This window comes from Muscardinus avellanarius (assembly GCF_963383645.1).
Source record: "Muscardinus avellanarius genome assembly, chromosome: 14".
Taxonomy (NCBI): Eukaryota; Metazoa; Chordata; class Mammalia; order Rodentia; family Gliridae; genus Muscardinus; species Muscardinus avellanarius.
In genome coordinates this window covers 77829993-77852513 of record NC_137800.1, presented here as the reverse complement: position 1 = coordinate 77852513, position 22521 = coordinate 77829993, and the positions used below count along the sequence as shown (strand labels likewise).

General features: G+C 42.4%; 1 protein-coding gene across 1 annotated transcript in view; it reads right to left on the bottom strand.

The window, feature by feature from the left end:
- Positions 1-22521, bottom strand: part of CDKAL1 (CDKAL1 threonylcarbamoyladenosine tRNA methylthiotransferase) — a gene marked incomplete at both ends in the record, with an annotated part of 604736 nt that overhangs the window by 115217 nt on the left and 466998 nt on the right. The window contains one exon of the mRNA XM_080710287.1: positions 916-978. Within this exon, the coding sequence (XP_080566413.1) occupies positions 916-978 (63 nt within the window). The remainder of the gene's footprint in view (positions 1-915; positions 979-22521) is intronic.

The window sequence follows — 22521 nt, the reverse complement described above, 5'->3', positions numbered from 1 at the left end:
AAGCCCTGGGATGGCTACATGGGTGACTAATTGTTACACTTTTTGGTTTTCTGCCCAGCAAAACTCTTGTTAATGGATATTTCATACATAATACCGTGTGCTACTTTTCTAAAGGTTATCCATTTAACAAAATATTGACCAGAATGATGAAGAATCATGATTTGGTAGTCAACGTTCTACATTTACCAGGCCTAAAAGCTTAGTTTACTCATTATACTTTGGGGAAGGAAAAAACAAATCAACCAAAGTCAACAACTGTAATAATAATAAAACAGCAAAACACCCAGGCCAGTCTTTTCAGGTTTTGAGATTTCAGTGACAATAGGTAACTATTTTGGGGGGAGGCATTGTTGGGGATCTAACCCAGGGTCTCCTGTATGCTAAGTAACTGCCACTCATCTATAGTTCCAGGCCCCTGTGACTAGATTTTAATGTGAACAAAATATATTATTACTTTAGTTCAGAAATACAAATTTTCTGTTTTCTTAAAAAAGACTGAAAATTAAAATTGAAGCTGGATGGGGTGGCGCTCGCTTGTAATCCCAGTACTTGGGAGGCTCAGACAGGACTGTAGGTTTGAAGCCAGCTTCAAGCAACTCAGTGCGGCTCTCTGTAACTTAATAAGACCCTGTTTCCAAATAAAACATAAAATAGGGCCTAGGGTTTAGCTCAGAGATAGAATGTCCCTGTGTTCAATCGACAGTACCCCCCCAAAAAAGAAAGAAAATGAAAATTGACCAGTAAAGGTAATTGGTTAAATGTACTTAAAAATTACTGTATATTGGTCAAACCTGTGTATACATTCAGACAGAAGGTATCATAACTGAGCACTAGTGCTACAAGATTTGATAATTGAAATGCTTATCGTCACCAAACGCTCTAACATCCAATATCCTAATAACACGCCTCTCTTACCTTGTGATCATACGGATTGTAAGAATGAAACACCCGAGAAAGGTCTTTCGTCCTCTGCTTTTTCTGAGGAAGAAAAACACAAACGTTTGAGTTAATAGTTGGCAAAGAATTATACAGATATGCCTACACCTGGATCTACCTATACACAAAGGTATTCCTTAAAGAGTCTTCCTTTGTGAGGGCGGGAAGCAGAGTCCGTTGTAGGATCTGCAGTCACTGCCATGGACGGCCATGCTACTTCTTGGAAGGTTTGGTAATTAAAACTAATCATTGTAGCTGGGCGTGGTGGCGCACACTTGTAATCCCCCGTGCTTGGGAGGCGGAAACAGGAGGATCGCGCAGGTTCGAGGCCAGCCACGCTGGCTTAAGAGACCCTGTTTCCAAAAATAAAAAAATAGGTCTGAGAGTGTAGGCCAGATATAGAAGGGCGTCCAGGAACCCCAGTACCACCAAAACAAAAACAAAAACAAAAACAAAAACAAAAAAACTAATTATTGTAAAAGCTCCATTTCCAAATGCATAATGCAGAGACAATGAAGAAATAATGGTTAGGATAAAGAGAACTCAATATGCATTTAAGGTGCGTTCCATTTCATTGCAATACTGACCACCATACTAAGAAGTGAGCGCTGACTTCATCCATTTAAAAGACTTCCCGGGCTTCCCGGGCACCCGCGGCTGTCTGCTTAAGTCTGCGGCCTTCGTTCTATCTGTGTTTCTTCCTCACAGTAGACACTCAACAAATATTGGCTACATTAATGAATAAGCAAATACGTCTAAGTAAGGCAGGCTTACATTATACCTGCAGTGATGGCGCCTGGACCTCACGCACGGTTATGGAGAGAGACACCTCTTCCTTTCGAATGTTGGCTCTCTTCCAAGCTGAGCCCAGGTACCACTCAGGGCCCCTCTCCATCCCTGCTCCCCAGTGTCTGGACAAACAAGAAGTGTGGGCCTCTCATTACAGCCCACCGTGAAAGCATTCTAATCCATTCAGATGTGAGACCTACCCCATACTCACTACCAGCAACTGTGCATATGGGTCCAAATCTATGCACACACGCACATAATTATAAAAAAGCTTATTTTATATACACTATTCTGAAGTTTTACTCTCTTCAATTTCACTTTTTATATACTTTTTTAAATCGGGTTTGGGGATGAATCCCAGGGGCATTTGACCTCCAAGCTATACCCCCTGCCCTATTTTTTATTCTTTTATTTTGAAACAGGGTCTCAGTAAGTTGCAGAGGGCCTCACTAAGTAGCTGAGGCTGTCCGCGAACCACGATCCTCCGGTCTCAGCCTCCCGAATGCTGGTATTACAAGCATGCACCACCATGCCCGGCTCTACATTTTATATACTTGCTAAACTTCCATACACCGATTTGTAACCCCTTATGGGAGTTCTGATGTCCAAAATCTTCAAAAATCTGAACTTTCTTCTGCAATTCATTTCAAAAATTTAATACAATGATAATTTTTGCATGAACACTTTTCTCAGCCTGAGAGTTTGTATTGTTTAAAAAATAGATCACAAGCCGGGTGTGGCAGCATACACTTGTAATCCCAGCATTCGGGAGGCTGAGACAGGAGGATCGAGGTTCATGGCCAGCCTCAGCTACTTGGTGAGGCCCTCTGCAACTTAGTGAGACCTTGTTTCAGAATAAAGAATAGAAAATAGGGCTGGGGGAGGTAGCTTGAATGAAGGTAGATGCCTCTGGGTCAATGCCCAGTCCTGAAAAAAAAAAAAAAAACAACAACAACAAAAAACCCCACTGTATTTCAGGGTCAAATACTCCTTATTAGCTTGATGGATAGAAACTGTCTCCTCCCCAAACACTGTGCCAATCTGCACTCTCACTGAGAGGAGTAAGGAGAGAGGGGACCAAAGTTTAAGCTAAAAATTCTGAAGACTTTCATTTAAAGGTGAGACCGTTCTTAAATTTAGAGCAGAATAAACATTTTTAGAACAAAAGTTTTTCAGCTGTTGATTATAAAAGTTATAGTATTTATTTTTTGTCCATGCTACAATGAGCCCACTAACATAAAATTCTGACATGCAAATGTCCGGTCTGCCTTGATACACTGTTCCTGTCTTGCCTCTTGTTTTCTCTGATACTGTTATTCCAACTATCAGGTGACTGGGCCTCTTCGTCTTCAATTGTGAATGCATCCGTGCCCATAATCCTGGCCCGGGGAAGCATTCTCTCCCTACGTCGATGTCCTCGTGAACATGTCCTTTAAACCTCCCCAGTGTCAGGCAGCTCAGCAGATCCTTTGCCTGGATTCTGAAAGATCTTCTGCATTCACTTGGCTCCGCAGATGGATCTAACCATGATTAGGATCTTATATTAGTCACTGGTGAAAGCTCATGGTTTCCCATGGACCAGAATCCCGATTTCAGAACTGTGTTAGGAGTCACAGTCCTTCAAACCACTTGGCTTTGCAGCCACCCTGTGATGCCCACTGAGTCATTCCTGCCTCGTCTGCCCTGTGTGAGGTGCCTCTGACCATCTAACTATGAAGAAATGTAACATTCCTTTTCCCCTGGAGAGTAGAGCCGGGTCTTTAAGATGATTGCAAACAGTTCCCTAGGCTGATGAAACATGAGTTCTGCGAGCGTTGGAGTCTGTTTTGAAGAGGTCACTTGCCCATCAAAGTTTTCATTAGCTTATAATTTTCTTTCCTTTCCTAACACCCACTTAGTTGATATAACAGTTCTTGGCTTACACTTCAATAATAATAATAAAAAAAAAGATGAATACGAACACTTCCTTTGGTAGGAGACTTGATACGACACATTGGGGAACATAATTTTTTCCAGAAAGAAAATTATGCTACAGAAGATTTTTTTTTTAAGTAGCTTAGGAAGTATCCCAAGGACTGATCAGTTTCCGAAATGCTTGAGCTCCCAGCTTGAGTTGGCAGGTAGAAAAGGAATGTTCAGAAGTTGCTTTATGTGACCTTTTTATGTGGGTTTTGATTTTGCCTCTATCTTGAAGGCTAAGAGCTACATATGCCTTTTGATTTTTTTTGTTTGTTTGTTTTGTTCTGGGGATGGAACTCAGGGCCTCATGTACATTAAACACATGCTCTACCACTGAGCGACACCCCAAATCCTATATGGTTTTTTTTTAGTCATAAACTACTTCAAATAATTTGGGGAGAGAAGTGGTATAAATAAACAACACTATCTGGATTAGTCCCCCAAGAAGCAAGCAGGAAAGTAATGCCCTTTTTAAATTAATGACGAACTTATACACAAATATAATAAAGTCTTGGCCATGGATACTAAAGGTTGTATGTATTATTGCAGTTATCTGAAAACCACTGCTGTTCCTCCTCTGAGGTCAGCTATATAGCCAGATATATATTTCCTGGAATCCAGACCTAGAGTTGGCATATTATGGTTCATGGACCAATCCAGTCCACCCTCTATTTTTGAAAATAAAGTTTTATTGAAACATGGCTATACCCACTCATTGTTACTGTCTATATGGCTGTCATGCTACAATAACAGAGTAGTTATGACAGAGAATGTATGATCTACAAACACTAAAGTATTTAACATCGGGCCCTTTACAGCAACTGTTAGCCACCCCTATTTACAATCTCTATGCCTGATCATGTCTACTACTACCAGTAGTTCCTTAACTGGAAGTCAGCCAGGCATGGTGACACACACCTATAATCCCAGGTTCTCGGGAGGTTGAGGCAGGAGGGTCACAAGTTCAAGGGCAGCCTGGACAATGTAGTATGACCATGTCTCAAAATAAAAAATGAAAAGGGTTCAGGATGTAGTTCAGTGGTAGTGTCCCTGGGTTCAACCCTCAGTACCATAAAAACAACAACCCACCTTCAAATTATGAACAATTAACTATCAGTAAAATTCCCTGCTTAGTGAAGATGGTTCAGGATCCATCCATAACATACATCCTCACACACATGGATGACTGTACAGGCATATCTACAATTAAGCTTCTTACTTCCAGGATTTAACCCTCAGTGCGTTCTATGCACAGGCAGCGAATGCTGCAAGTTGGTTTCTAGGGCAGGCTGAGACAGATACGGGGCTTTCAGAGCCTTGTAGATTGCCACCGCGACTGCTAATCACAGCAGCTCAGGAAAGAGATCCTTGTCTAAGCCTGAGCCAAAAGACCACTCAGAAGGTTTCACATATAAGTAACTAAGATGTGTCCGTTGCGACTGGTGAGGCTGCACTGTATAAAGGCAACGGCAAAAGCACTCCTCTGCATAACTTGTTGAGCTTTGCTTTCAGCAGCTTTAACTGAAACCAAAAGCTGAGCCAAAAATGGATAATTAGGTATTTTCCTATTGCATCACAGAGGTCTAAATTACCTCCCACTTCTCAGCCTGTTAAAACAAACATCTCAGTCATGCAACCACCTGTTAATGCTCCAAGTGTTTAAAAAGTAAACATGTTAAACAAGTTGTGTGATGAACTTGGAATGAGGGTGGTCGAAGTACAGTGAGTGCAACAGACAGCTCTCGGTTGCTTGGGTACCTTCAACGCCCCTTCACCTTGACTGCAAGGCACGGCCAGGGGAGGGGAGGAAGTCTAAGGGCAAGCAGAGCAGAGTCCCGCGGGCAGCGCAGGCTGTGGAGGGAGGGTGAGAACGCAGGCAAGCAGGCAAGCTTGGTAAAACTTCAGGATTCTGGAGAAGCTGCATACTCACAATCTGCAACCTACGGCCCCCTAACAAATTGCTTTTATACTCTACTCTCTGAGGACAGAAAACATCCATGGCCCCTTTTTCTCCTGTTCGTTTTTAAATTCCCTTTCAGACAAAGCCAGACAAAACTAAAGGCCCCGTAGGGAGCATTTCTAACTGCCCAGGTTGCCAGATGATGTGATCATTTCAATTTTTATAAAAGGTATACGACAGAGCTCATATCCGAGAGCTGCCCTACACGAGAGGAGAGCCTGCGTTTGGAACAGGAGGTTATACAATAAGTGAGCAACGCCCACCACTGCACTCCATGGGGGTGCCCACACTAAGTCAGAACTTCCTGCACCCTTTTTCTAGAGGGAGACTGGAGTTTCCCAAAATATAATAGCACTGTTATAAGCTATAACAAGACTACTATGGCTATCATTTCTATCTATGGATGCTTAAAAAATGACAAAGTCCACAAGCTCTCTGGGTGATTGGTGCATTTTAGGTATAGGACAGTGTCATTTAAATGTTTAGAAAGTCTTCATCATTCTTTGTGGCAAGGACACCCATGAGCTGGGTGTGGTGGTACAGGCCTGTCATTCCAGTGCTTGGAAGGCTGAAACAGGAGGTTTGCAAGTTCAAGGCCAGCCTCAACAACTTAGTGACACTTGTGAAAGAAAGAAAGAAAGAAAGAAAGAAAGAAAGAAAAAAGAAAGAAAGAAATAGAAATATAACTGGGAGGTAGAATGCCCCTCTGTTCAATCCCTAACCCCCCTCCCCCCATACACACACCAGCATGAGCAGGTTTGAGTTTCAGCACAGTTTTTTTTTTTTTTTTTTTTTTCCCCCTGGTAGGAAGCCATTAGCTGACTTTGGCAGGTAGTAGCAGAAAGTTAAGAGGAAAGATAAAGGGAGTGCTGCAAACCAGACCAGCAAACCAGACCAGCGGGTTCTGAAAGTTGATCCCTGTCAGGCTCCTGCACTGGGGCAAGAGACAGGAGGGACTGGTGGGAGCTGAGTGAGATACTCTAGGAAAATTCCAAAGAGATCGGAGTCCAATCCCAGGCAAGAAAGGCCAGGGATTCATTCGGGGCTGCTGAGATACCACCTACCAGGGATACATAATCCACAGGGAAGTCAGAGGATGCATCCTGAGGCAAAGGGGCTCAGAGAGCCAGGAGGTGTAAGATAACCAGCTGGGAGAGTCACAGGGGCCTCGGGAGGGACTGGGACCTGGGGATGGGGGCAGCGAGTGAGGCAGCCAGGGAACCTTAGGAGAGAAGGAGCAAGGATGCGCCTGAGCCAGGCAAGCCCGGTGCTTCGCTGGGATGTTTGTGACACTTTCTGCTCAGGCTCCAGTGTCAGGATGGGTGCAACACTGGGACCACTGAGGGTGCAACACTGGGACCACTGAGCAGTCTGCAACGTGACCATATATGGCTGGAGAAGGAAAATATTACTGCTAACTGAAAAGTTCAGTATTTTTTAAAATAAAAGTAGGAGTAAAAGAAGTGAGTCTGTGGATAGCTTAGGCCATTTGAAGCAGGCCAAGCCAGGCACATGGAGGCGAAGAGGAAAGGAAAGAGCGCTGCAGAATTAAGGGCAGGGCTTGCCAGGTGCAGTGGCACAGACCTGTGATCCCAGTTAGTTGGGAGGCTGAGGCAAGAGGATCACAGGTTTATGGCTAGCATGGGGAACTTGGTGAGACCAGTCTCAGAATGAAAAAATAAAATAAAAAGGGCAAGGGGTGTAACTCAGTGGTAGAGTGCCTAGGGTTCAATTTCCTTTATGGAGTGTGTGTGTGTGTGTGTGTATGAGAGAGAGAGAAAGACAGACAGACAGACAGAGGAAGAAGGAGGAGGAAGGGAGAGGAGGAGGAGGAGCAGGAGGAGGAGAGAGAAATGGTTAAATGGACAGAGTCTACACAGGAGGCTGAAGGCAGAGGCATGCAAAGTTACAACTATTCCCCAAAAGTACCCCTGAGGAGAATCTGAGGCTAGATGAGAATGTGACCAAGTCTGTGAAATAGCTAAGAGGCAGGGGACAGCACTTTGTGACTGATTAGATAAGAGTAGAAGGCAGGGAAAAGCAGAGGAAGACTCCCGGATTTCTGGCTCAGCTAATGGGGGAGAGATAAGCACTTTCCCTGACACAGGAATCTAGAAGGAGAAGCAGGCTTGGGGACGGAGGGGGAGGCAACAGGAACTCAATTTTGAATAGTATGGATCTGAGGTTGCTGGAAGGCACTAGGGAAAATCATGAGACATTAAATATAAAGGCATGGCTCAGAAGGCAGATGCGGGCCACAGACTTGGGTGTCATGAGCCCACGGGGGTCGTTTAAAGTAGGGAAAGGCTGAGATGACAGGGAGCGTTCAGAGCGAGGGAGGAGAGAAGACAAGAGAGACCGAGGTTAGAATCCTGGCAAACATCTTTGCAGGTTAGAATAATGAGGGGTCCTGCTCCTGTCCTGCTCTCAAGTGTCACCGATGTCACTGGTCTTGAAGGAGCCTGGCAAACTCTAGGGGATTCCCAATGTGAAGAACCAGGAACCGGGCTGGTTGCTCCCCAAGGGGTCTTCCAACTGGAGACCTCCACACTGCTCTATCAGCTCCCCGCTGCCTTTCAGTTATTACTTTTCTGTTTCTGAATCCTAATAGCTACTTCCATTCTTATCTCAATTATGGCTGAAGCTCTGCCTTATTTCCTGACCTCTTCCTTTACTTAAAAATGGACTCTGCACATGGGAATTCCTCTGGGGCACATTGAGGCTTTGGCTGTAGATGCGCGGCTGCCATGTATCCAGTTCCCTGCTTGGTGAGTGCTTCTGAAACGTAAATGGGAAGCTAATTTAATAAGCCCAGACCCTGACTTTGTTATCAGTGTATGAAACAGGAAAGCTTAATTAAAAGCACTTGGTGGCCTATCAGCACCCAATCACAGTCTTACTCTTCTACTCTAAGCATGTCGATGTTGTCTCTGAGATGGTACTGCTCATTCAAGATCGGGGAGAAGAGGGGGAAAGAGATCCTGGGAATTTAAACAATCAACCTCAAATTTCAGAAGTATATCAGAAAATCGATGACGTAAAAATGCAACTAGCGATCAAACTCCCCTCTCCCCAGTACACAGAAAACAAGCCAATTCTTCAAAACTATGATCTTCTTTCCCTTCATCCAGGGATGGAACTCCACGCCTTGTACCTGCTAAGCAAGGACTGCACCACTGAGCTACCCCTCCAGCCACCCCTCGGCTTCTCCTTTACAAGGTGCATGTATATATAATGTGTCCTTGTTCTTCTATGAAAAATAACTCTTCTGTGACCGCAGGGAATCAAGCAAGCCTGCTCTCTAGCCTACATATTTTTCACCCCTTAGTCTCTGGCAAGATCAGTAACATAACTGAGATGGACAGAAACACTGACTACTTTTCAATTTCCTTCTCTCCAGTAAGCCACAGCAAATTCCAGGATGGTCATCAGTTCTGTCACCTCCCCACAGCTGGGGCACATTGTCACTCACTTCTAAGAGTGGGAGTTAAAAGCAAAGAAGTGCGTCCGTCCATCCAACCATCATGATGTGCACATAACCAGGCACGTTCATCATCCCGGCACCTGGGAGGCCGAGACGGGATGATTGCAGAACCAAAGCCAGCCTCAGCAACTTAGCAAAACCGTTTCAAAATACAGGGGCCGGGGAGTGGGACTGGAGGAGAAGGGCCATTAACAAACAAATGCAAGGAGTGTATTCTGCATTAATGTGGTGAGAGCCGATAAAATAAAATGGAACTGGCCATACTTCCTAGCCAAGACGCTTCATTGGAAAAACATTTATCTGCAGGAAAGGTCATTCTCTGGCAACAAATGCACGGCAGGTGCCTAAGGAGAGAAGGAGACCTAACTAATTTTAGTAGTTTTTGTTGCCCAAATGAGTAGCCAGTATGAACAACAGGTCAGAGGCAGCTTTTCACCAAAGACAAAGTCAGGGGCAGCAGGTCCCACACCCTGCCCGGTGGTCACTTGAAGCTCTCCGCATGGTAACTCCTGGTGCCCCAAGCAGAGGGCGAGAACATGAGTTGCTGTGAAGTCACTGTCACAATCCTTACTCTGCTCTCTGACCACAGTAGAGAAAGCCGTGCCCCTGAGCCAGCTCATCAGAGAACTGTTTTCTTTCCTGGACCACCTGAGCCCAGTCTCCAAGCTCCAAATTAAGGTTTAGCAAAATATGCTCTACGGGCCAACCACGGCTGATTCCTACTTTTGTATACTCTGCAATGTGTGTGTGTGTGTGTGTGTGTGTGTGTGTGTATGTGTGTGTGTGTGTGTGTGTGTGTGTGTGTTTTACAGTTTTAAGTGGCCTGGAATGTCTCACCTCCATCTCTATGTATCAGACTCATTTAGAAAGTCCAGTTCAAAGATCCTCTCTTTCATCCTGAATTCCCTCAAACAGAAATCATCCCACTAACCCTATGATCCTGCAGATCTCTTAGCTGCTTTGATGGTGTTAACATCTCCTAGAGGGGCATCCTTTCTCCTTGTGACTTTATTAGAGTGCCTGGCTTATAGGAAATATCCAATAAATGCTGTCCATCCCATAAATGCCACCCCACTTGGGGCCTATGTTCACCGAGCCTCCTAGTTCCTCAAACTATCTACCCAGGTCCCCTTTCCCCAGATGTCAATTCAGGCACAACATTTCAACCTTATTTCTTGCCAGGAACCTTGATCTCCCCATTCCTTTGTCCTTCATTCCCGACAGAGATCCTACCCCGCACCCCCCTACGTTATCTGACCCCTCGATTCCTGAGCATCTGTAGGCTAAGACCACCTCAGCAGGACTTGGTCATTCCCCGGAGCGTAGATGGGCAGCCACTGTTCCTCAGAAGAGCCCTACATCTGGGTTTTCTGATTCCATTTTCACGTCCTGCGTCTAAAATCCATTCTCTGCACTGTAGGACTTGGGTGATTAATAGAAAGTCCTATTCATCCATTTCATTTTCTACATCTCAGTCATGCTATAGGCGCCATACCAGTGAGGCAGGAGATAAGCCAGTGGACTCAACCAAGCTTGGGAATGAGTGGGGAGGACCAATCAAGTATTGTGTGTAATCAACTGGCAACTGAGCACCCAGTAAGTACTGAAATGGTTGCTGAGTAAATCCCAAAAGTTCTGGGCATTAACACCTGTATCAATGCCACCCACGAAGGGGCCGTGCCAACGAATGCCCCATTCATTACTCTCACACAGTTGACTAAGTCACTTCTATGGCAGAACTATTATTTCTATAATTAAGAATGGGAACTCAAAATAAGAATTGTAAATATTCCAGAATTTGGAACTTGCCACCCATGGGATTTTGCTTTACACTTCATAATGCAGACTTTTTTTTTTTTTTTTTTTAGCATGTTCACAGCCTCCTAAGGCTTGCTCCAGCCTGTGAAAGCAAGTTATATGTAGGTTAGAGGAGAGACAGCACTTTGTAACTTTTGTTTGGTAGAAAAATGTAAGGAGGGAGAAAATCAATAGCTTCTACCATGGTTTACCCTTCCCTTAAAATAAAACAACAAGCAACAGTTCAGAATGCAGTCAGACAACTGACTTGTTCTCCATATATTAGACACTATATTCAATACCCAAGAGCACAAAAATCAATACTGTGTCCAAGGTCCTCCCTCCCTTCTGTTATTCTGCAGCTAAATTGTTCGACAAAGCAAAGAAAAGAAAGTTTAATCTAATTCCTGTTGAATTTTCTTTCCAAATACTTTAGTCCTGGTTGAGCATGTCCAATTAAAAAAAAAATCTGATATCTTTGGACTTCAGAGCATTTTGGATTTCAGATTTTGGGACTAGAGATGTACAATACAGAAAGTCTATTAAAATATTCCAAAATCTGAGAAAAAAAATTGAAACCTGAAATACTGTTAGGGTCCAAAGCTTTCCCAATGATACAGGAAATTCAACCTGTGTTTCCAGATCAGTTCATAGATACATACGTTATCCCTGCCTGAAGACACTTCACTGGTATTTCTTTCTTTTCTTTCTTTCTTTTTCTTTTTCTTTTTTTTTTTTTTGGTGGTACTGGGGTTCCTGGAAGCCCTTCTACCTCCGGGCTACACTCCCAGGCCTATTTTTTACATTTTTTATTTGGAAACAGGGTCTCCTAAGCCAGAGCGCGCGGCTGGCTTCAAACCTGCGCGATCCTCCTGTCTCTGCCTCCCAAGCGTGGGGATTACAAGCGTGCGCCGCCACGCCCGGCATCACTGGTATTTCTAAAATTTAACACATTGCTTTAGCATATGACAAGACAACTGTTCTTGCAGTGATATTTTAGAGGGATTGACTGCTAGGCTGTTAAAACTCTGAAGTCAGAGGGATCACAGGTTTGAGCTTAGCCTCAACAATTTAGCCAGACTCTCAGCAACCTACTGAGACCCTGTTTCAAAGTAAAGGAAGCTGAGCACGTGGCTCAGAGAAGGAATGCCCTTAGGTTCCATCTCCAGTATCTTTTTCTCTTTCACACAAGAGTGTGCAGTGACCTTTCCAGAGGCTTCATGACATAAATCAAACATTAAATGCAGAAACAATAGAATACTGTTACCTTCTAAAGAGAGAAACATTAAATAGACGTTCAAAGCTGTAAAATAATGCTACTTTTTTCAGTTCTTTTGTTTTCAAGTTATTTTCAAAATACTTTCCATTAAGCCAGGCTTGGTGACACACACTTGTAATCTTGGTGCTTGGGGAACTGAGACAGGAGGATCACAGGTTCGTGGCCAGCCTCAGCTACTTAGCAAGGCCTCTGCAACCCAGTGAGACCTGGTTTCAAAGCCACGTCTGGTGGTGCACGCTTGTAATCCCTGTGCTTGGGAGGCTGAGACAGGAGGATTACACAGGTTCGAAGCCAGCCTCAGCTACTTAGTGAGGCTCTCAGCAACTTAGTGAGACCCTGTTTCCAAATAAAATACAAAATAGGTCTGGGAGTAGAGCCCAGAGGTAGAAAGCCCCTGGGTTCCACCCCCAGTATCACCAGAAAAAAAAAAAAGAATAAAAATTAGGGCAATAGGGCTGGGAGTGTAGGTCATAGGTAGAATGTCCCCTGGGTTTGATCACCATACCCCCCCCCACACACACCCTCTGAAGTCAGTCAGTCTACTCTTACAAACTGCAGAGTGTGGGGCAGCAAATATGTTATCTGCATTCTCCACTTTTGTCATTAAAGCTATATGTTATAAATGTCTTGGATTCAGGAAGGGTAGGGACAAGAGGGTTTATTCAACTTTTCCCCCCTTGCCTAAGAATAACATCTGATGGCTGCACATTATTTTAGTAAGGATTGTTTACAATTATGCAAAATGAAAAAAGGAAGTCACGTGACAGATGTAAGTAGGAGAGAGTCACATTTTGCAGCTGCATAAGTCCGCGCAGTGTGGGTTTTGCTAATTAGCACCGGAGGTCGGTGGATTTCCATATTGTCATTCCATATTCCTTTTCATTTACTATGTGGAGACGTCCTCACTGAGGGCTTGGGAGCCCGTGATAGCGGATGTGGATTCGGGTCTGCACAAACCCTGTGAAGATGGGGAGCCTTACATCAGCTTCCAGAGTGCCTCGGGGAGAGAGGGGGATGATGAAAAAAGAATGAAGAAAACGAAATTTCTCTGACCCGCAGATAAGCTGCTATTCAGTTCTCAAGGCTGATCAAAACCAATGCATCTCCTCCGCGACCCCGGGAAACCCTGGCGTCACCCCATTTGAGCAGAAGCTTGAAAATTGTTCTGTACAGTTATTGCTGCGTCTCTAGATAAGCCCACAACTCGTTTTTATTACGATCCCCCGAGAGGGACCCGCAAGGTCAGACTTGACGACGCAGGTTTGATAACTCTCCTACTTTCTCCATCTAATTTAGCACCTACTGTAAAAAATCATTTCTATCAGCCGTGCGGCCATCGCTGATATCTCTCTCTGCCCCATCACACCAATAATACAAGTCTAAAATTCATTTCAGGGGTGGCTGGGCTTTTTGACCTATCTTCTCCTCAAGTACTATGTCAAAAATAGACTTATTTTTGTTCCATATATTAAACATACACATTTTCTTTTTTTTATCTTTGGCCTTTATGACAAAGGAGTCTTTATTTGATAACTAGTGGACAATTTAATATACAGCTCAATCTTCTCTATTCTCTCGTCTTTATGTCAATGCAGAAATCAGTCGATTCTTTTTTATGTTACAGAGCAAGGTTACCACAGAGATAGTGGTGGATGAAAATTTCTGAGGTTGGCTTTTTGCCAAGCAGTAGATCCAGCCATGGGCAGAAAGGGTGCCACTATAAATGGGGGGTGGGGAAGGCGAAGGTGGTAAAAGAGCTAGAAAATTAGAAAAAGGGCATGCAGGAAAAAGGAGCTGAGCTGTACCTGTGTGCACTCGACACCTCAAAAAACTTAGTTATATAGAACTCGTGTTATGTACTTGCTTTCTCAGAAATTAACTTACTTTTATTCAAGTAAAAAAGAGAAGAAAAAAGAAAAAAGGTGCCCAGGCAGTGCAGGCTTCTATACTACACGCTAATCTTGACCATTTTCAGTAATGAAGACAGAGGCAGGAAGTGGTGCTCCAACCAAGTGCCGACCACGGGCCTCTTGGGTAGCTGAAGAAAGGCCATGCCTTCGTTCATTCACCCTCTCTACTCCTGGGGACGCCCTGCACCTGCCACTTGCAGCGTGCTCTTAGGGCTTAGCCCCTGCTCAGCCTCGGGGTCCAGCTCCTGCATCCCTGCCTATCTTTCTTGTCTTGCTTCTCTCTCTAAGAGGAGAGAGGCACCATGGACTTCTTGTACATACTGTAAGTATACAAAAAGAGGGCCTGGTGGTGCATGCTTATAATCCCAGCACTTGGGAGGCTGAGAAAGTAGGATCACACAGGTTCGAAGCCAGCCTCAGCTACTTAGTGAGGCTCTCAGCGACTGAGTGAGACCCTGTTTCCAAATAAAGTATAAAATAGGTCTGGGAGTATAGCCCAGAGGTAGAAAGCCCCTGGGTTCCACCCCCAGTACCACACACACAAAAAAGTATACAAAAGACATAATCATTAGCCTTGTCCCAAATTTCTTCATTTTTTATTTATCCATGATATACAGAGTTAGATGATGATTTATTTTTATTGATTATTGATTAATAAATTTTTATTATTATAAATAATGTTTAGTATTTGAAGTTTTTGCTAAGTATATTTTAGATACTCCCCCCGTTTCACAAATGAGTAATTATGTGAGATAATGAATATGTTACTTTGCTTCACTATATGAACCATTTTCCTATCAATAGGTAGTATGTTGTATACCCTAAATATATACAGCTAATTTTATTTATATATATATATTTAGATAAGTATTTTTAAATAAAATTTTAAATTAAATATTGTATTCATTCCGCACTTCCACTGGGAGAGAATTCTCGAGTGTGTATATGTGTGTTTTAAAGCCAACTGACATATGTGTTTAGAATGTAAAATGACAAGAGTATCTTAGAAAAACTCAAAGAACTGCCTCTGAGGATTTTAAAGGAATTATGCTCAAAGTGAGCATCAACAATGTCAAAGTCTTAGGGCCTTTACATATTTATATTTTCAAAGAATTTCATAACTATGCTCTACTCCAAGGATAGGCATTTATTTAATCACTTAAAGCTTTACAAATATCTGTTTGCATAATAAATTCAAAAGTTTATTAAATGTGTTTAATCAGTTACATTGAGAGCCTTCACTTCACCATAGTCCGGGTCTACTGGCTTCCTGTACCACTCAGAGCCACTGATCATAACTTTTTCATTTACTTTATTTCTATGTTGGAAATGACTGAGGACCAAGCCCTCAACAGGTGAACCCCGAGGACACGCACAAAGGGTCACCAAAGCACAGCAGCGGCTGAAGAAGACGTCAGGTCGGAGGAGTTGGCCTCGGCACTCTTTTTTTCGTGAGTGTAGCTTGCTTTCAGCCACTGTGTTAAACTTAAATTCCTGTGAGCGTTCATTTTTAATTTTCCCCCAAATCAGTTGACATTGTTAGTTTAAACTGAGCAACAGAGTCTGTCTCTCTAAACCAAAGAGTTTATTTGGGAATAGCAAGGGACTGCAATACAGGATTCAGTGCCAGGGCACCCCTAGGTGCACCCTAAGGGGTCTAGGCAAAGAGAAATTTTAAAAGAAAAGGAGGGCCCCGGCCAGCTGCTTTGAGACAGCACTGCGTACAGAGTCTTGTTGTGGGATCCTCAGTAGCTCCTGGTGGAGGTGGCTGCTGTTGGGGAAACATCATTGTAAGCAGCTTCTCCAAACACTGAGTTTAGGGTATTCTGTGAATGGTTTCTATGTCAATGAAGGCTCCTCCTTCATGGCCTCTTAGATCAGTTTTGTTAGGGTATGACCTAAGTGCTTTAATTTTGATTCTGATATCATCTCACAATAGGCATATAACCTACAAGAGCTAACCAGCTCAGCATAACTTCCCAGCTTCCCTACTTTCTTAAAAGTAACTACCTTGGGAGCCAGGCGTGGTGGCACATGCTTGTAATTCCGGTACTTGGGAGGCTGAGACGGGAGGATCACAGGTTCGCCGCCAGCCTCAGATACTTAGTGATGCCCTCTGCAACTTAGTAAGACCTTGTTTCAAAATAAAGAATAAAAAATAGGGCCCGGGGGCAGTGCAGTTTGGAGGCAGAATGCCCCTGGGTCCCATCCCCAGTACCACAAAAAAAGGAACTACCTTCAATTCTTTTACTTCGCTCTTCTGATATTTTGCTTGGTGTTGCTAACTAACATGTCCTCATTGCTACTGTTAAATTACCATCTCTTAAAATGTTCAGAGGCTAAGTAGTCATCTATTCCAACTAAAAAAAAAAAAAAATTTAGCCAGGCATGGTGGCTCATGCCTGTCATCCTAACACGTGGGAGGCTGAGACAGAAGGGTTCCAGGTTTGAGGCCAGCTGCAGCAACTTAGGAAAACCTTGTTTAAAAATAAATAAAGGGGGTGAAGGTGCTGGTGGCTCAGGGTGTAGCTTAGAGGTAGGATGCTGCTGGGTTCAATCCCCAGTACCAATATTTAATTTAAAATTTTATTTAAAAATACTTATCTAAATATATATATAAATAAAATTAGCTGTATATATTTAGGGTATACAACATACTACCTATTGATAGGAAAATGGTTCATATAGTGAAGCAAAGTAACATATTCATTATCTCACATAATTACTCATTTGTGAAACGGGGGGAGTATCTAAAATATACTTAGCAAAAACTTCAAATACTAAACATTATTTATAATAATAAAAATTTATTAATCAATAATCAATAAAAATAAATCATCATCTAACTCTGTATATCATGGATAAATAAAAAATGAAGAAATTTGGGACAAGGCTAATGATTATGTCTTTTGTATACTTTTTTGTGTGTGTGGTACTGGGGGTAGAACCCAGGGGCTTTCTACCTCTGGGCTATACTCCCAGACCTATTTTATACTTTATTTGGAAACAGGGTCTCACTCAGTCGCTGAGAGCCTCACTAAGTAGCTGAGGCTGGCTTCGAACCTGTGTGATCCTACTTTCTCAGCCTCCCAAGTGCTGGGATTATAAGCATGCACCACCAGGCCCTCTTTTTGTATACTTTAATATAACATATTTATAAGTGGCATTCTTTTGTTCTCGAGACCGCAGAAGAACAAATAATTCCATAACCCATAAGATCTGTCTCCATCAACAGCATTATAAAAATAGTCAAATATTTTTGTGCTTGGTTCTAGAGCCAACTGGAACTTACATGGGGACTACTTCCTCCATTATATATTATGTTTTCCTAAAATAACAAAGTTTAAAGCACCCAGAAAATTGATTTCACAAATACCAGCAATTGAGAGGAAAAGCAATAAAGGAATATAAAACACATGGAATGGGCCGCAGTGGTGCACATTTGTAATCCCAAGCACTTGGGAGGCTGAGGCAGGGTGATTACAAGTTCTAGGTATCTATTAGTGAGATTCTGTCTCAAAATAAAAAGGGCTGAAAACATAGTTCAATGCTAGAGCACCCCTAGCTCAATCCTCAGGTACTGAATTAAAAATATATATGTAACATATATGTAATATATATGAAGCATTTTTTAACTCCAATACTATGCAGCTACAAGAAGTCATAGCCACATAAGTTCAGTTAGTCAGCCTCAGTTTCATGAGAAATATTACACTGATGACCTATAAATTCCCCTTAAGATTAAAGACTTGAATTTACCTAGCTTCTCTTAACCCAATACATTTCTGATGTGCACAGTTTTTAAGAATGAAAGTTCTTCATGTATTATTTACCAACTAAAGAAGCAACACTTCAGTGAAATAAATTTTGGCCTTTCCAACTTCAGTTTCCCCTCTCTATCACAACACGCTAAATTTAAACTATCTTATTTTTAAAATATAAGCTTAGAGCCGGGTGTGGTGGTGCACGCTTGTAATCCTCACGCGTGGGAGGCTGAGACAGGAGAATCGCACAGGTTCGAAGCCAGCCTTGGCTACTTAGTGAGGCTCTCAGCAACTGAGTGAGACCCTGTTTCCAAATAAAGTATAAAATAGGTCTGGGAGTATAGCCCGGAGGTAGAAAAGCCCCTGGGTTGCACCCACCGTACCACCAAAAACAAACAAACAACCAAAAATAAAATATAAGCTTAGCCGGGTGTGGTGGCGCCCACTTGTAATCCCCACGCTTGGGAGGCGGAGACAGGAGGATCGCGCAGGTTTGAAGCCAGCCACGCTTAAGAGACCGTTTCCAAATAAAAATATAAAATAGGTCTGGGAGTGTAGCCCGGAGGTAGAAGGGCTTCCAGGAACCCCAGTACCACACACACAAAAAATCTCTTATCCTAAGAAATAGAACAATTCAGTGTAGACCCAGGCAATGACCTTAACCAAGTGACCACATTCACCTTCACTAATAAGGGGAAAGACTCATGCCTCCAGATGAGATATGCTAAGAAAGATATTAGACCATTTTTATTTAGTTTAACAGGCCAAATGTATAACTTGAAACTGATCATAAGGACAACTCAAACCCAAGTTGAGAGACATTCCATCAAGCAACTGGCCAGCATTCTTAAAAATTTCCAGTATCATTAAAGATAAAAAAAAAAAAGAGCTTAGGATTAGCCTAAAAGAGATAACAATATGGTAATCAAAGAGAGGAGAGAATCCCAGACTGACTGGGACATCAGTAAAACCTCTGCAACAGACACTGTGGAGATTCAAGATAAAACTGGAGTATGAGATGTAGCTAAAACTATCCTATCAACGTTAAGTTTGGTGAATTTGCTAATATTGTGGTTACATAAGATCCCTGTTCTTAAGTAACACACAGTAATTATTCAGGACAAAAAGGTGTGATGTCTACAGCCTCTTCTGAAATTGCTGAGGGGAACAATATCTATGATTATTTTAATTTCTGTCTGTCTGTGTTCCCTCTCTGGGGAGAAAAGAAAATGCAGCAAAATGTTTAAAACTGATGAAACTCAGTAAAGGGTCTACTAGAGGTCTTTGCATTTAGTATTCCTATGTTCTTCATATCAGTCTAAAATCATTTCTTATCTCCATCAACAGATGAATGGATGGTAAAACTGTGGGAAATACACACAATGGAATTCTATTCAGTCATAAAGAAGATCAAAATTATATCATTTGCAAGAAGATGGAAAGCCCTGGAGAACATTATGTTAAGTGAGATCAGCCAAGCACAGAAGGAGAAGGTACATATGTTTCCTCTAATATGCCCAACTAGGAAACACAAAGGATACCAGTGGGACTCCAGATAATGGAGGGGAAATATCAGCAAAGTTTGAATGGAAAGATAGGAGAGGAGGAAGGCTGATTTTGATTAATGAGGGTCTACATCTGAACATGTGTAAAATTATAAGTAAGACATGGTTAACCTGGACAACCATTGGTGGGAGGGGGGAAGGGAAGATGGGGGCAGGGGGAGAGGGCACCAAATATGGTTTAAATGTAAACTATGTTCAATAAAACAATTGTTAAAAAAAAAGTTAAAAAAATGGATGTGGTGATGCATATTTGTAATCCCAGTACTTGGGAGGCTGAGACAGAAGCATCACAGGTTCACTGCCAGCCTCGTCTACTTAGTGAGGTCCTCTGCAACTTAGTGAGACCTTGTCTAAAATGAAGAATAAAAAAGTAGGGCTGGTGTAGCTCAGAGGTAGAACGCCCTTGGGTTCTATCCCTAGAACCACAAAAATAACGAATTAACTAATGAAATAAGTAAGTAAATAAAGTTAAAAAATTCTAAGGACTATTAATTTATTTTCCTAACAGAAACATACTGAAAACTAATACCTTTTTTTGGTCATAAAACTATTTTGAATTTGTGGAAGAAATATTTGTCATACTGTCTGTAGCATCGAGGAGTAATAAGTCAGAAAGGATAAAGTCAGTCTTTTCACTTACTAGCTATGTAAACCTGGGGCAAATTTACTTCACTGAGCCTCAGCTAACTGGTCTACAAGGCAGAAACAGCAGATCCCTCAAAGTAGGAATGAAAGGCTAACGGGAGACAAGACACATGTGTGTCCTGGCACAGGGCAGCACTCGGACACGGACACGGAGTTGCCTCTCTTGGCCTTTCTAATCTCTTCTCTTACGCAGCACTTCTCTGAAGACACTTTGTTATGAGCAGCAAAAAAATCAAGAACCAGGACATTCCTCTTAGATATAAGATCTCAAATGGATCTCATATTAGCAGATTGCATTTTACCCACTTGAATGCTTATCTACTCTTATTTGATTAGTCTGTCCTTAATTATGAAATAAGCATAATTCCAAGGGGCAAGAGTTAGAAAATGAGTTTCGTGTTCGATTACCAAATATATTCTGTTGACCTGAATGAATGAATACACATTTAACATTAGCTCTAATCCTTGGCACTACACTTATAAGTCCCTTAGAAGATTATAAATGCGGAGTTCTTCACAAACCAGTTATCACAGGAAAAATATATCAAAATATGAGACATAATATTGAAAGGTTTTTTATTTTAGAAGTTACTCCAAAGACCCTACTCACTTCTAAAGTTGTTATTAAGGTAATAAAAGCGAGTTAAAATTGAATATTACAATTTTAATAAATCAAGTTCATATAAAAGGCATAAAAGAATTATGTAGTTCCTTGGAAATTTTTTGAAACTTGTATAACACAAGGTATATAATAACCACTGGAAAAAAAGTTAGATTGAAATACAATAAAAATGACTTTTCAAAGGACTGAATTTAGATTCTCTATATTTAATATAAATTCACTCAACCCAAATATTCACTACCACTGAGCAAAAAGAAACATAGCTTCGTACTCTTTGGATAATTAAAAATTCATAAAAGAAGGATAAGCATAAATGCCCGAAGGAAAGCAAAAACTTAAGCAATTATAGGAAACAAGTTGAACTATTTCTTCTAGAAGTTTTGTTTTAAATGATTTTCTATAAGCTCCCTACAAAGCACATATTAAGATTGCTATCAGTGAACTCAAGGCTCTCAATGTGTATTTGACTTCATTATACTAAAGTTGGATTATTTTAGAAAATATGAAATGTGGATTCCCTAGTCCAATCATGGATTCCCAAGTGGAGCCAGGCTCAAGTTCTTGCAACGGCTTAAAATTAACAAAATAGTCACATGAAAGGGCTTTTAGTACCAACAATAATCTGTGGGGTTTTTTTTTCCTCCTTACTTTTGCCATCCTGAACAAAAACTAATTTCACAAAACCACATCCCCCAGGAGTTAGTCAATGCTGGCTCTACACCTGTCCCAACCCGACCTTCAAGTCTGTCTACACTAAGGTGATTTACATGATCACAGAACTCAGCTCATCACTGTCACAAGGACTTCACAAAAAGTTGGGCATGCGGGCAAGAGGTCAGGTTCAGGGGACAGAAAAATAGAGGGACCTGTGTGGGTCCAGAGGGGAAGGGCCAGGGTTCTGAAAGGATGATTCTCCCTGATGGGAGTCCGGAGCACACTCAAATCAAACCACAGTGGGCATAGAACCCAATAGAGGTGGAGCTCTCTGCTGGGCAGGCCCCTGGAGAGAGAGCGCCTTCACCCCCAGAGAGCACATCCTCCTCAGAACAGCACTGTCCTGCCATGAGATCCTGACAGACAGACACTGTTTCAACCTACTCTTCATTGCCCATAGTGGTTAAACTCACATTTCCAGTTTTGGATGGTGGATGACCCAAGGGTCCAGGGTTAATAGCACTGGCAAATTTCCTCTTTACAGCTGAGCTTCAACAGTGTAAACTTCTAAACATTATCATCACGTCCTTTAGTTTTTGAGTGTGAAAGTAGATAATAGGATAAAAGGGAAGTATTCAACTTAAGAAGGCTGGAGAATGAGAGCGAGAGCAAGAGAGCGAGAGAGAGTGAGAGAGAGTGAGAGCGAGAGAGAGCGAGAGAGAGAGAGAGAGAGCGAGAGAGAGCGAGAGAGAGTGAGAGAGAGCGAGAGAGAGCGAGAGAGAGCGAGAGCGAGAGAGCGAGAGAGAGCGAGAGTGAGAGCGAGAGAGCGAGAGAGCGAGAGAGCGAGAGAGAGAGAGAGAGAGAGAGAGAGATCAAATCAGAGATCCAGCTTCTTCAAAAGTTCTCAAATCCAGACACTTTTCTACAGGCACACCCCCTCCTTGCTCAAGTTGATAAACTTATCTTGTGGTGCTTAGAACAACAAAAACACAACCCAAGAAGAAGATACTGCAAGGAAAGAGCCTGTCTGGGAAGAGGTAACCCTCAGCAGGGGAAGGGCGGGGAGCCCACAGGGAAGGGGCCTACTGGGTTGCCATTTCCTCTTCAGAGCTGAAGACGCCTTGGCCTGGTCAGGGGCGATCTTAGGACCACTAGAA